The sequence below is a fragment of the Ambystoma mexicanum genome, chromosome 8 (genome assembly GCF_040938575.1).
Source record: "Ambystoma mexicanum isolate Mex_15411 chromosome 8, UKY_AmexF1_1, whole genome shotgun sequence".
In the NCBI taxonomy this organism is placed as follows: Eukaryota; Metazoa; Chordata; class Amphibia; order Caudata; family Ambystomatidae; genus Ambystoma; species Ambystoma mexicanum.
Window position 1 is genome coordinate 672,370,055 of NC_090929.1, and position 15,159 is coordinate 672,385,213.

The window sequence follows — 15,159 nt, forward strand, 5'->3', positions numbered from 1 at the left end:
AGACAATGATCATTTTGTTGTAAAACTGCAAAACACGCGCTTTCATTCAAGAAACAACAAAACACGCCAAAGTACAAAGCAGCAGCGGAGGAAGGCCAACAAGTCAATCGGCGTCGCGACGCTTTTTCTCTGTTGAACACAGCAGCCGCTGGCAGTGAGTGCTCAGTTTATGCTTAAAAATAACTGTCTGGGAGTTAAAACGGGATGTACCGAAATACCTCCTGCCCTTCCCAGCTTGTCAGGACGTCAAATTCATTCAGAGAAGGAGCACTATTTTCCCTGCACACAGTTGCATCTCAAACTTGAGAACACAAGGCAGTCATCCAGTAGAGCAGCTTGGGGCGAAAGCTAGGGGGTATTAGTAAAAACGAGGTCTAACCTGGAGGCTGTTCCAGCATTACTATTTTAATAGCATCCAATGATATTAGACCTCCAACACAAAAAGAGACTGCAACTTCTCATTAGTGGCTTTTTTACCCACTGGTCTCTTTCTCGCACTGTAGTTTTCCTGCATTCACTTTTTTTTACACAGCAAATCCCGGGCTCCGTCACTTCTGACAGTTGGCCTGGCAGTCCCACTGTCCCAGAGTAGATCCCAGGGATTTGCAGGGTTTTAATAAAACGGTTTCCTGACAAGTCTGACCTCCAAAATTCCAGTCCTCCCGGGACCATCAAACAACGATGCTTCCACTCATTCTACTTCTTTGGAAGGTTCTATAAATTGCACCACTGGGAAACCTGCTCAATACCACAAGATTACTTATTTTCCCTCTTTCATGATCCGCTTTAGATTTGCTTGCGCCTCTTCTATGACGCAGGCATCTGTGCTTATGCATCCACACTCCCTTAAAACACGCACCCCGAATTGCACAACCACATTCCCCATTCTATCTTGCAAAATTGCTCATTTTGTGCATTCCTTTCTTATTTTTTTATTTAATGTGTTCTAGTTCACAATGAACTTTCCACATTCAAAAACTGCCAACACGTTAAAACACAGTTTAAACATTACAGTACAAAAAAACGAATAAGTATATGACATAAGCAACACCTATACACAATTCAATGTGAGCCGACAATAAGTTACATTACATTGCAACCCTGTTTTAAACCCTGTTTAAAATTCAATCACACGGATAACCCCGAATTACATAATTAAAAACTTAGTTGTGACCCGCATCTTAATGACCCCAACACCTCTAGTTTCAGGATCGCGGTCCCAGACCTAGTTTCTAGCAATTGATTAACACATCCTTTATGAGGCGAATTGCAGCCAGCAACCATTTGAAGGATTTATCAGTAAAGATATGTTGCCACACCCACCTTGGGTGAGGCCCCCTAAAATCCTTTAAAAGGTGCGACGAATGGGACCGACAAATGGGACTGACGTGTAATCAATTCAGGGCAAACAAGTTATCACGTGGTATGTTGTTTCAACCGAATTTGCCATTTTACAAAATCTGCAACGCCTTTGGCTTTGGGGGATTCCACCACAAGCACTCAAAATATAATTTGTTGATAACAAGTTCAGGCAAAGGCGTAGGGCCTGCGTAAGCCAATAAGGCCCCGGACATTTCCTCAAGTAGTGCAGGAGCGTAACTGTAGGGTCTTACATCAAGCAATAAACCCGAGAATAAATGGTATTTCCTAACTTGGCAAATCGCCTCCATTCAATCGGACTCCCAGACACTCTTAACTTTTAATGGGTGCGTTAGAAAAAACTCCACCGTGGAGTCAATATCCTTTACAATTTCTAGGTACCGCTGATGCCGGTTTAGAAGGGCGACCGGAGACCCAGACGCTAAGTCACATTTTAGAATTCGCCGCATTGACACGTCTTCCACCAGATAGATCTTTCGCAGGAGCCTCCAGAGAAGTCAAGCACAGTTCATACATTAGAACTGGTACTGGCACACATGCTGGGAGTTTTAGGGTTCTCCTCCAGAAGACGCCTTCAAGCACAAATACCGCCGTATATATGGCCGTTTGTCTCGCCAAATAATGCAGGGGTTGCGGGGTTGTCCCCCGCAGGGTCCATTTGTCAATATCGCCACAAAAATATGGCGATATTTTTGTATAGCAATATTTTTGCAGGGATATTAACACATGGAACCGGCCCGATTAGCTTGCTTCCCAAGCCTGCTTATTTGAGGTCCCCCTGCACTTGACTGGGGAAAAGAAGTTATAAAACTTCTGGCATCCAATTTCGGATTGCAATAGCTTTCTCACTACCAACCCCGCCTTCCACAAATCCACTAATCCATCTATTCCTCTCAGTGGGGCAGACAACACATCACTGCGCTCCCTCAGTCTTTCCTAATTTGGCCAAATGGTTGAGTAGAGGACTCTACGGAACGAGTGGTAAGTGTATGTAAGGCGTGTTTGTTAACCATTTTAGGTGACTTGCCACAGTAGCTCATTCATTAAATCTGCACCCATTTAGTTCATAAATCATGTTCTACTGATGCTTGGCATGAGGCGGCCATCTTGTTTTAACACAGTAAGAAGCTTTATTTACAGTGGCAGGGTGAAACAACAAAGCTCTGCAAGTCTCTTGCATTTCTGACCCAGAGCATGCAGAACCACATTGCATTCTAGGAAACTCTTAAACCATTATTGGGTCCTGGAAAAAACAGATATTATTGGCCAAATCAGCGACTGGCCCTTCCCAATGTAGTGATTCACCACCGGCAGCGATGCTAGTGAAAGCTCCCAATGACGGGCAAGCATGAGTAATCTTTCCATGTGGTAACATCGAAGACACTGCAATTATGAATTGATTGTTGACTGGCATTGTTGACTGACATTATAAAAATCCCAGAGTTCAACACACAAACATTTTAAAATTGGTGTAAATGAATAAAGTGCCAATTAATTCGCCATGATTTATTTTACTTTATTCAAAATCTTCATCTTTCGATTAAACAAGGGTGCTCCATGAAGACTTTTATTAGATTTATTTGCATTTGTTTAAAAGCGCTCACACAGGCGGGTGCATCAATGCGCTGTTACAGGAATATGTCTTATAGTTGCGTATTTATAACGCGCTTAATACCCAGAGGTTTCTAAGCGCTGACCCAGGGATCAATACTGTGTTGCTTCGTGTCGTCTTGATTCCTTGGCAAGCACTTTGCTCCTGAGCTAATCTCCCGGGACACTCTACTCAACGTTATGTGTTATAACAAATTCTTCACTGTGTGGCTCAAAGAAAAGGGATTCCCAATTGGTACATAAATCCTGCTTATAATGTCATAAATCCTACAAAAAGTACATGGCTCAAAATAATTACAAAAAAAGAATAAACCAAAGCTCTTACCACTAACTCTGAAAATCACGTGGTGGTGTGTAGAATTGCATGCACTTGTTTTAGGTATATTGTTGATATATTTAGGAAACAAAGTACGTAATGGTAACATAAAACCACCAATTGCTTGACGGTTTCTTAGTTAATGGCACATATTTGTACAATTATTGTTCTATGCATTGGAAGCAATTAAGATACACCCATAAGATGAGGGCCAGATATTTCAACTTCAAACATTATTTCCCCATGGAATAACAGAACAGTTATTTTCTAATGTGTTCTTGAAAAATACTTATTTTATATTTTTATCTGTTTAGAAGTTGTGACAGGGTCACCTAAAATAACCACTCTCTAGACATTTCTCTCGTTACAAGGGTATTTATTTGATATAATATGAACACAGCGATTGGTGGATGGAATCTCGTGATTTTAGTGCCAACTAGAGACTTGGGGTTTTTTGACAATAAGGTCTTTCCTTTCCCTTGGTTTACTGCCACCCTAGGCCAGGCATCGCTAATCCCGGTTAACACTTTGGCTCGGTAACCCCTACTATCTTTCTCTCAAACCTCATTTGGCTTCCCTGATTGGCTGGCTCTCTACCACCCTAGGGGTCTTCTAGACTTTGCCTCACCTAACCCTGCTTAGTGTTCTAGGGAGTCAGGATGGCGCCTTCACTCTCATGGTCTGATTCTCTCACTATACATGCCCAACCACACCTTGCTGTTCAGCACAGGTGTCCCACAATGCTCTCGTGCCCTATCGCTCTACCAGCCATTCGATGTTTCACTCCACCTTCAAACCTCCAGCCTTTGATGTTGCTTTATTTTTCCTCCTCTCACTCACTTCCTCCTGTACTCCCCGGCTCCCCCCTCCCCACCCCTCTGAAGCACTCTCTTGTGCACCCTGTTCTCAAAAAACCCACAGCCGACCCATCTTGCCCAGCTAACTATCGCCCGATCTCCATCACTCCTGTCCTGGGCAAACTCCTGGAAAAGCTGGCCATTTCTGTGCTTAATCTTCACACCAATCTTGTTGGTTGTCTCTATGACCATCCGTCTGGCTTCAGAGCTGCCAGAAGCACAGAAACTGCTCTCCTGAACACCCGTGAAGACCTACTCTCCAATCTTGATTCTAATATCCCATCTGTCCTCATCCTACTTGATCTTTCTTCTGCCTTTGACATGGTCAACCATGTCATCCTGCTCAATTGCCTCCGTGATAATCTGGGTATCACTGGCCAGGGCCTGATCAGTGATACCCAGATTATCACGGAGGCAACTGAGCAGGATGACATGGTTGACCTCCCTCCTCTCCAACCGACCCTCCCAGGTTCAAGTTGGTCCTTCCTTTCCTCTATCTCACTTTATATCTGTGGTGTCTTCCTGGGGTCTAACCTCTCTCCCTGGCTTTTCAGATCCTCCTCATCGGCACACCTGCACCCGCCTTTCCTGGCACACTCTGACCAGCCACCCTTGGCCCTCTTCCTGCTCCCACCTGCGAGGCTAAGAACCTCAGGGCCATCTTTGACTCCACGCTTTCCTTTTCTCCTCACATCCCTGACGTCTCAAAAGTATAACTAGCAACTGCCCCTCCTCAGAGGTATTCTTCCTTTCCTCTCCTTCCCCCAGAAGCTCACCGTCTCCGGAGCTCTGGTTCTCTCTAGGCTGGACTATTGCAACAGCCTCTTTCTACATCTTCCTGCAATCACTCTCCGTCCTCTGCAGCTCATCCAGAACAGGCCTGTGAGACTTGTCCTTGGCCTCAAGCCCTTGGATCGTATCTCTCCAGCCTTGAAATCTCTTCATTGGCTCCCAGTGGGTGCAAGAATTAAATTCAAGACCCTTTGCATTGTTCACACAGCTTTCTGGGGCCTGGTTCCACAATACCTTCACCTTTCCCTCCGTAAATGTATTCCAACTCGAGCTCTCCGCTCCTTCACCTCCAACTCCCTCAGGGTCACTCGCTTCTCCAAGCAACAAGTTGGGGGTAGATCCCCCTTCCTCAGCTAGCAACTTCCTCTGGAACAGCCGCCCTGCCTCTCTGAAACTTGAGGAGAACCATCTTCGGTTCAGTAAGCACCTCAAGGCCTTCCTCTTTGATTCTGTCTTCACTCTTCCTCTCCCCTGCTAATCTGTCTGCTTTGGCACCGGGCGCCTGGCCCTCTGATTTTGGGCCCAGTTCCCTGCCCTCCCAGCCACACACTGCACTGCTTCCTGGCAACCCCTGCACTAGGGTTTGTATCTGCAACCCTACAGTCCCCTTCCAGCACTCATCAGACACCTGTTGTCTTCACCTTATTCTTGCACTTACCACCTGTTGTCCGCACTACCGGTTGTTATGTCACGTGTTCAGCACTTTCCACTCCCTCCCTGCCCCCTGCACTGTTCCCCTTCCCTCCACTTGCACATTCTCAATGTCACTGGGCCTAGTAAGATAGTTGTTTTGTCCTCCCTTGTTTCCCCTCCCTTGCCTCGTCGCTCTCTGAAACACCTGTGTATGAGTGCGATACAAATAAAATATATCATATAATACTCACTACTACCTCCAACTACCACCTTACTACTCACTCTGAAGTTACTTCTCTTCCCTTCTTCCTACTATGTCACCTCCTTGTCACTACGTCCTCTCTACTCTGAGCACCACTCCTGCTCTATTACCACTTCTCAGCACTACTGCTTCTCCTCTCTAGCACTTCTTCTACCAACTCAACTACCCTTCCCCTGCTACTACCACTACTGGTTTTTCTCTGCCCTCCCTACTGTCACTACCACACTCTCCTACTGCCACCAACTCTTACTGCTACCACTTCTCAATCCCATTACTATTCCACTTCACCCACTTGCAACTACTCCCACCTCCTTCTTACTCTACAACTACTTCACTAACTCCTAACAACCATTCCACCGACCCCTCGCCAACAATAGTCACACTCCTTCTAGGCTCTCCTCTGGTCTTTCGGACGTCCTCCCCCTCCTGTCCTCTGCCAACTACACCCCTCCCTAGACTGTTTCCCCATTACCTTTTAAATAGCCCGTCCCCTCCCAGAATTAGCCAGCTTGTAAGCCCTGCATACGTTGGCCATGCGGGCCTGATGAGTTTCTAGCATCGGTCATGCAGTGGCCCATATGAAGCAACTGTTCGCTGGGTTTAAGGTCTTCTTGCAGGCCTCTTTAGTTTATAGATCCCCAGGGAGACCTTTATTCATAGAATATCCTTGGTGTGCTTGTGGAGTTTATTCTTTACATGCAGGATCCAGCTGGTACTGCCAGCTGGAGTCAGACTCATCCTCAAGATGCCACGTTGTCGCACAGTCTTCCTGCAGCGTCTTCAGTCCAGGTGCCACCTGCTTTCTCTTGCTGCATCAGCGTTGACCGCAAAGCTCCCCGTGGGGTCCTAACTTGCTTGGATGCCACCCGGCTACTCTTTTCAATGCAGCTGTCGCCACGCCTGCTCCTGCTACCGACTCTCCAGGACGGGCATGCCCGTACAGCCTCCTCTCACCGGTCTCCCACTGCGTCAGTGTTGGCTGCTGCTCCACAGCGTATTGCTTCAGCACCGCCGCTGCCATCTCCAGTGCATGTCAGGAGGGGCTGGGATGGGATGGGGCCTCCCCGTACATACTCCTTCACCTGAAGGGGTGTTCAGCATCAGGCTACATTCCACCCATGACAGTGGCCTGAAAATAGGCCCTGTCAAACAGGGCATCGTGTACCTCGCGAGGATAGCTCATGGGCAACATGCATGCTCGTCTTGGAAGCAAGACGACATGGAGTAACACGGGTTGGATCCCCGGGGCCGCGCTTAGAAACCTCTGGGTATTAAGCGCATTATAAATAATCCATCACATCATAGTGTTTCAAGGAGAAACTCGTACAAAAGCACAAAGAGTTCAGCGTAAGGTCATGGTCTGGTGCGTGACAAAAGGGGAGTATGAGATGAGAACTAGCTGAGGGCGAAGGAAGTAATGAGACATGAAAAGGGGACAATACGGAAACAGTCAAAGAAGCCTTACAGTGGGAGGGGAGCGGCTCAATGTTTATTTTTTTGTATTTGTGGTTATTTGGTGGACAGGGCTGCCGCTTCCAGCAGACATGCCATGGACAGAACAAACAGGCAGCAGAGGCAGGCCCGATTCTGGGTGCTTCGTCATATTTCATTAAAATCGGTGCGAGATTACAGAGCCTGTGTAGGATGGGTAGGTTATGGAGATATAATGCGGGGAAACACTGGAACCAAAAAGGCAAAAATAAATACACTAGACTTTAAGCCAGCAGTCACAGGAGTACCTCTTTACATCAGTAGGTTAAGGGTTAATTTACTGTTTAAAATGGAGACGGCAGTCGTCGAATATCTGAGGAGGAAGCAAGGGAGGTATGCCCAGGCTTTAGTGAAGGCGGGAGATAAGAAACTGGGCAGCAGAAGCTGCACATTAGACTTAACGGCAGTGGCGCCATGGCGGGAACATATGTCACACCCTTAAGTTGTAAGTAAAATGCTTCTGATGCTAGAAAAAAGCGTGCGTGTGAGAAGGAAGCTGGTTTCTCCCCTCCCAGTATACACTGGCCGCATGCCACCACAATGTAAACATAAGAGATGTGAACGACAGGAAACATCCCTGCCACGTGAACAGTACCAGGAAACCCCGGACCTCAAACACGTAGAGGAAAAAATGAAAGCACCAGAAGACAGGTCTACAAAGCCTAAACAGTTGGGAGGGATCTGGCAGTGGCAGGTCCGCACAGGTATCCCCACAGTGCTGCGCTTTCTGTCTGCATAATTTAGGCCCGTGCAAGCGTACAGAAACTGGTTCCAGATGCTGCCCAAGGTACTTTGCTGCCTGCAGATTTGAGGGTGGTAATGGGTCAAGGCATGTATTCACAGTGATCTGCCCCTTTCAGCCAGCTGCCTTCTCTTTATGGGTGCACCCGAGCAGTACAGGGAGATGAGCGAGGGAAGGCAGCCATTACAGGGTTTTTCTGGTGCAAGAAGGGAGAGGCAGGCCCGGCACAGGCAGGGGTGGATCGAGCATTAATAAAATCGTGCATTCGCCCATTGGGCCAGAAGCATCCAAGGTGGCGGGGCTGTTAGTGCTGCCTCCCTGTATGTGATAACTACCCTCCCCTTTGCGCTCGTCACGGACCACTGTGACAAGGACAAAACAATGTTTAAAAAATCACACATTAGCATAACTAAAGAGGACTTGTGAGACTTTATGGAGCTCCTCCCCCTACAGTCATCAGGATAAACACTAGTTTATGCTCTCTTGCAGGACAGATAGCTCACTGTGTTAGGTGCTTGTTGCTCAGATGATCTGTACTGCAGATATTGTGATCCCTTTAAAATGGCCGCTATTAACAAAAGTGCTGTGAAGCAGGACAAGCAGCATCACATAGGTATAATTTTAGTATGGCTTGTGCACTCTGCTGTCAGATTCAGAGAAATGTATTTTAGCAAGAGCATCCATCTATACTCCTGACTCTGCTAAGCCAGCAAAGGCCGTAGAAGTCTTTATTTAGTGACAGTGCTCATGAGCAGAGAAGCATTGTGTCTAGAGAGTAATAGCTGCATATTTTTCAAGTGGAGTCCCTTACTCCTGTGGCCTCTCAGACCGCTCATGGGCACAGGAAAGTCTGTGCACCCTGGTGCTTTGAAAAAGACATTTTGCACAGTCGCTAAAATAATTCTGTGCATAACCCTTAGCAAAGAACTCTGGTTTGTGTCCAGTTCTACAGAGGAGAGTAGTACTCCAAATTCTCAGAAAGTTCAACGCGTGTTAACTTTTTCAGAAGCATGATTCCCGCATTCTGCGGATCTGTTCTGCAAACCACTAGATCATTATTCTCAACAGGGCACAAATTATGCGCAAAAGGCCATGAATGCAAAAAAAAGTCATTAAGATGGACGGGACCATTGCGCTTGCAAACACAAACCTATCTGTCAACATAGAATCCTGCCAAATTCTGATCGACAGACATGCATTAGCAATCTTCCAAACATTATTCATTTCTATCCACCATTTTCTCACCTGACTAGAGGGATGTGGTCCAAGCTGCAGCAGTCTCCAGAATCCTCAAAGTCGCAAGACTGGTTATAGATCCTGTGAAGAGACCAATGTTTCGTAATTAGTGTTCAAAGTAACATAATAACCAGAATACTTTACATCTGGAATGGCTGTAGCATTCCATTCCACTAAAATGTGTTTTTCGCAGAAGTAGCTACACATAAGATCAGGGCAGCACAAAAGGGAGGTTTCGAGGCCAGAGACAGCTAAGGGGGATATCATGGGAAACCAGCTAATGCCATCTCACTACTTTGCAGCAGAAGATGCTGCGGGTTTGACTATCTGAATCCTCAAAAGAGGCCTGTGTAGGGAGGCCGATCCCCAGCTCTGCCACTGGATAAGGGATGGCCAGAGACCAAACATGTCGCGGACTCGTGATTCAGAGGCAGCAAGGCTGGCTAGCAGCGGTTTCTCTTTGTGGCCCTAGCTAGAGAACAGTGTTGGCACCAAGGCTGTTGTAGTCATGGGAAGTCAACTCAAATACGAAGGCCAACAATACTTGCAATGACACGGTTACGATTGAGCCATTAAAACACACGAGAATTCAAAGTTATACCTTATTTTGGGTGATCACAAGCGTCTTTCTGTCTTTGGAATGGTGAAAATTAAAATATTTGCTAATATAAAGAATCACCACATGCGTTACCTCAGATTGCCAATGTTGGTATATTTTTTGTAAAGCGGTTCTTGCAAGTCAACCACATTAGTCTAATTAGGGGGAGGGTTACAAGGAACCAATTTAAAGAAATTGGCACATGGTAATAGTGAAGCCCTGATGGCGATTCCATGGATAGGTTTGTCTTGAGAGAGGATCAGAATGGCTAAGCCTCAAAGTGTTGCCACAGGTTTTTAGCTGTGGCCGAGTGAGCCTTAGGTATACGACCGCCTCTCGAAACAAACAGGTTAAACTGACCAAAACGAAATAAAGGCAACAATATATTTAAAAAAAACGGCTGGTGCCTGGGTAGTCCAGTTTTAAAATCACACAACATGCAATTTTTGATACCTTTTATTGGGAAATATGATGCAGGGATGGAAAAATGCATTAGCTTTCGAAGTCCCATAGACGACTTAAGCTGGTGCAGAGTGAAATGATTGGAAAAGAAGCACCCATTTGTCAGTTCATTCTTAAACCAACAAAAAAAGAAGCATTTTCAGTTACAAACCGAATGGTTTAAAGAATAGACAATAATATAACAACACAGATCACATATTCAACCTCTAGCAACTCCGGATGTCAACCACCTGCACATAGCAAGGAACTACAGCTGCTGTACTCTGTGGGTATCTTTCTTCCTACGCATTACAGACCCCGTTAACAGCAGAAAATGGGCTCACTATGCATTTGCTATCAATGGTAATAACAGGCAGCATTTTAAATACCACGTTTTTATAATGGGCCCTCATTATGGGATGGGAGGGGTTACTAAGGGAGTAACGAATAGCATATGAAGTCTTCTTCCGAATACCAAATAGTTCATCAAGTATTCAACCAAAGTTGGGCAGTAGTTTTATTTAATAAATCATGTTCTGAACTATTAAAAAGGAAAGCACCATTTTAAATATATGTTCCCATGTTTTAATAATTTCTTTTTATCTTAATCAACAGCTCATCCTTATTTAATGTACACATTCCAGAAAAGAACAGATTCAAAATAAACCGGGCCCAAATGCACAGCAGGAAGTTGCATTTGCAAAACCAGTGTTTCACAAAGTCGGAGGCGGCACAAATGCAAAATGCGAGCGTGCAATGAACAAGATGAATACTGCAATTGTACAACTGCATTTGTGAATCGTATACGTTGCAATTGCTTACGAATTGAAAGGTAGCTTATGTCAAAGAGAGTTCTCCCTTCCTTCCTTCCAGATGACACAGAAATGTATCCATTGTTTCCGTCTGCTTATGCGGGGTGCAAGTTGAAGGTATACGAGTTAGGTGGACATCTCTCCCTATTATTTTTTCAAGAGTGGACTCATGGCCCCCTAACGCAAAACATGGGTGCAGACTCTACCGGAGAGGCAGATGGCGTTGGAGCAGAAATACAAAAACATAGGAAAATCTGACATGTGACTGATGCTGCCCAAACTGTACAAGCTCCAAGAAAGCACTTACCTGCCTGTTGGGCAGATGCCTCATTTGACCAAATCTCAAGCCGCATCTACTTACCCCATCTCTTTCCCACCAAACTAGAGGAGCAAATGTCTTTGCACCAAGAATGAGTGATAATACAGAAACACAAAGTTAAGGGCATTCAGAATTTGTGTCAGTGTAGGCCAAAGTAGAAATGCTGGGTTCCTATGATATAGGAGAGTACCGTGTAATGAAAACAGTGGAACCCAACCAGTAACACTACTCTGAATAAAACACGAGAGGTTGGAACGCCAACCATGATAGACTGCATGGAAATGATTTTGCAATTGGTATAAAAATAGACAGACTGCTCTTCGGAAAGAACAGGACTTTAGTAGGGACTGACTTAAAAAAAAATAATGTGTTGTAGTAAAATAAGTTTACCTTTTATATATAAAGACAGTTAGAAGTCACCATTACACTTACAAGCATAAAATAACAGTACGTAAAAGGAAAAAATAGCTCACAAAAACAAGTATTTAAGAAGGAAAAACAGATCCATTAGACATATACATCAAACGCTGAACCAAGTTCCTTTTGATAAAATTGCTTGTTAGAAATCCAAGTTCCTCAAAAGATCCTGCTTGATTGCTGGCACTGTCTAATCTCAAATTCCTATTCTGTATATGGGCTTAAGTCCGTTCTCATGGACGGAGGGTCTCTGCTTGTTGTCTAGGTGAGCATGTATTTGTCACGTGATTGACAAACTGGAATGAGAGGCCCTTGCAGAAATGCTGCGATGGTATTAGTTTGTTGCCGATGCACAACTGGTTCCTAATCTCCTTGATAGGCTTTAACATTTTCTTTTGCAGGAGAATGGTGTTCGTTCTATTTAGTCCACCTAGTAGGTTTTCTTGGCTTGCACAGTTTGTATTTATATTTAGTTTTTTTAATAGCCCAAACCTAGCTAGGAAGCCATGGAGCACAATCCCAGTCTGGGAGCTTAACGTATGAGGAAAGGAGGGGGAGTTTACAATATGTGGCACGGCATGTTGCCGGCAATGGGGATGGGATGCGATATGATGCAGGAACACACCTAGGTGGCCCTGAGGTACTGAATGCAGTCTAGGACTAGGTATTTCTGCCTTGCAGACGAGTAATCAGTACTAGGCGTGTTTTTCTAAGTTGGAATAGTTTTTACTCCTGTTTTGTTACAGACTTCTGTCTCTTTTTTAAAGCTGTTTAGGTTATTGGCATGTTTTCGGTTGAGTGTTTTAATGGCTCCTTGAGATGCAACTTGTTGAGGGAGTGTGGTAGAATGTGGAAACCTTAGCCCAGGTTCCTGCAGGGCTATGTGGAGGTCCCAGACTTGCAGGCATCTAGGCCTCTATATTCAATCCTCATAGTCGATCCTCATTTTCTTTCCAACAGGTTTTCTTAATTTAATGCGATAATACAATTCAACCAAATACTACATCAAACCATTCCTTTACATAGAGATGCCACATGAAAAATAAATCCCTATTTGCTACCCCGTTCACTGTTACCCAGTCCACCTTACATTGCATACGGTCTGTGCTTTTTTGCATAACATATACAGCTGTCATGCCTGGATAACATCAATCCACGCTTACTAAGGGCCAAATAGCTGTTGTGCTATCAGCCTAGATGAGCAAAAAAGGTCTCCATTCTCTTGAGAAATCTAGTCCAGCAGGTGTTACCAAATCTTACAAAAATGTTGGCCTCTCTTGCTGAACATCCATTAGCTTTTCCATTGCCACATACCAGAGCTTTGCCATCCATTTGTAGGTGAATGGAGGGGCAACCCATTTCTAATTGGTTTTTACCAGAAAGGACTAACCCAGTATCCTATGGAAACATTAACTCAACAATAGCATTAACCAACACCACCTGCTCTTGACGAAATGTTATGAATCCTGGAAATGACCTGCACTTGTGCAGAAGAGGCCCCTGCTCATGACCTTCCCTCCGGCAAGTGCTGGTGAGTTGACTGCATTACATGTAACCTTTCCTATGTCACATACTACTGGTGAATACTGTTATGCACTCTCTGTATTGCACACACAAAGGATGCATTTGCCCATGCCCATATCTCAGACCATTCCCTATCAATTAAGAATGTACTGTAATGAATCCAATCGAGTCATCACTGATTCCCCGGATGTGAAGACCTCCCCATGTGGCCTGGGGACGGCAGTCGCTACGTGATCCTGACCCTGCGTGTGGTTATATGAGGGAGGATCACATGGGAGGCGACGACTACCAGGGGAAAGGGATGACTCCATCAGACGAGACACCATATTCTCCCATTTCCCCTAAAGAGAACCCTATGATGCCCAAACATCTAATAGAATTCTGACTAGATTGACAGTATGACATGTACACCTCATACATTCAGAACATACATAAAACATCTTTTGTTTCTGATATTTCTTCATGTGCAAGTTTTGAACAGCATACTTGTAGAAATCAAATTGCATCTATGGACTTCTCCCATAAAGTACTGAAATGAAGACGAGGTGGGGTGGGCGGGGGGTGGGGGGGGATGTTGATGCAAACCACCAAACCCAGTCCAAAGACTAACGTGCAGACTAGTTGTTCTGTCAGAGCTAAAGTGCCGGGGACCTTTAAAAATGGCATCCACAACATCCAAAGAGGAAGCAGTACCGGAAAGAGCCATGCTGGAGAAAGCCGACAGAGAGAAGACTGACACAACCGTGCAGCGGCTCGTGAACGCTCGTCATACTTCCCGGCGTGAGGAGAAGTGCAGTAGACTTACCTGAAAGACTGTGCAAGCACTGAGAGGGACAGCAGAGAACCTGGAGGTACGTTCACATCGGCAAACAGCATTCTCCAGTCCATGCCACAGAGGGGAAACCGGTGAGTGAACGCAGAGTCGCAGAAAACACTGGAGAGATGTGCGCATCGTGCCCAAAGCCAATCGGGGAAGAAGCTTCACAGAACTTCTTCGCCATAAGTTGGAGACGCCACAAACCAGTGAGTCTGCCCAGAGCCTTTGGGGACCCCGGGGTGTACCAAAACCATATAATGAAGCAAATGAAGTATGCAAGATTGATATTATGGACAATGCTCAAAGGCAATTTAAAACCAGACAAGACTTAATATTAAATTGATACTTGAAAGGAAACAGATTTGAATACAGACAAGAGAAAGTACAACGAAAATTGTACACATACCTTTGCATGAGATATCAATGTGAGGGAGAGCTGAAACACATATCACCTTAAGTAAATACATTAAACCGAGCAATGCAGATTCTTGCTTGGTATGTTGAAAAGTACACTGAAGCCAATAAGAAGTCCTGGTAAAGAGAAGACACCAGGCAGTTCAAATTCGAGGGGTAAAGATAACTGGCAGGAGAGTTTACATGGGGATTTGCAAAACCCCAGAGTAGGATTCCTGACAGGGGAGCATACCAGGTAATCCAGCAAAGCTGTGCAAAGACTAACATTGTGGCCATGAAAGATGTCCTGATAGTCAAATATACAAAGAGGACTACAGCTATTTAAAGAACCTATGGAAATTAGCAGTACTGCCACCATTGCACCTGAATTACGGAATCTGGAATCGAAAATTGCCGTTTGAAACCCTTTTCTCCATTGCACACCACGAGGAGTGTATTTCCAAGATGGGCGCCCCAGGGGTATGATGTCCCAGCACCTTCCATCTAACTAACCCAAG

General features: G+C 45.1%; 1 protein-coding gene across 2 annotated transcripts in view; it reads right to left on the reverse strand.

The window, feature by feature from the left end:
* LOC138472341 (transmembrane protein 150A-like) overlaps window positions 1-15,159 on the reverse strand; it is a 1,082,967-nt gene that overhangs the window by 555,053 nt on the left and 512,755 nt on the right. For both annotated transcript variants that reach the window (XM_069610467.1, XM_069610466.1), the window contains exon 3: window positions 9,330-9,401. In XM_069610467.1, coding sequence (XP_069466568.1) covers window positions 9,330-9,401 — 72 coding nt within the window. The remainder of the gene's footprint in view (window positions 1-9,329; window positions 9,402-15,159) is intronic.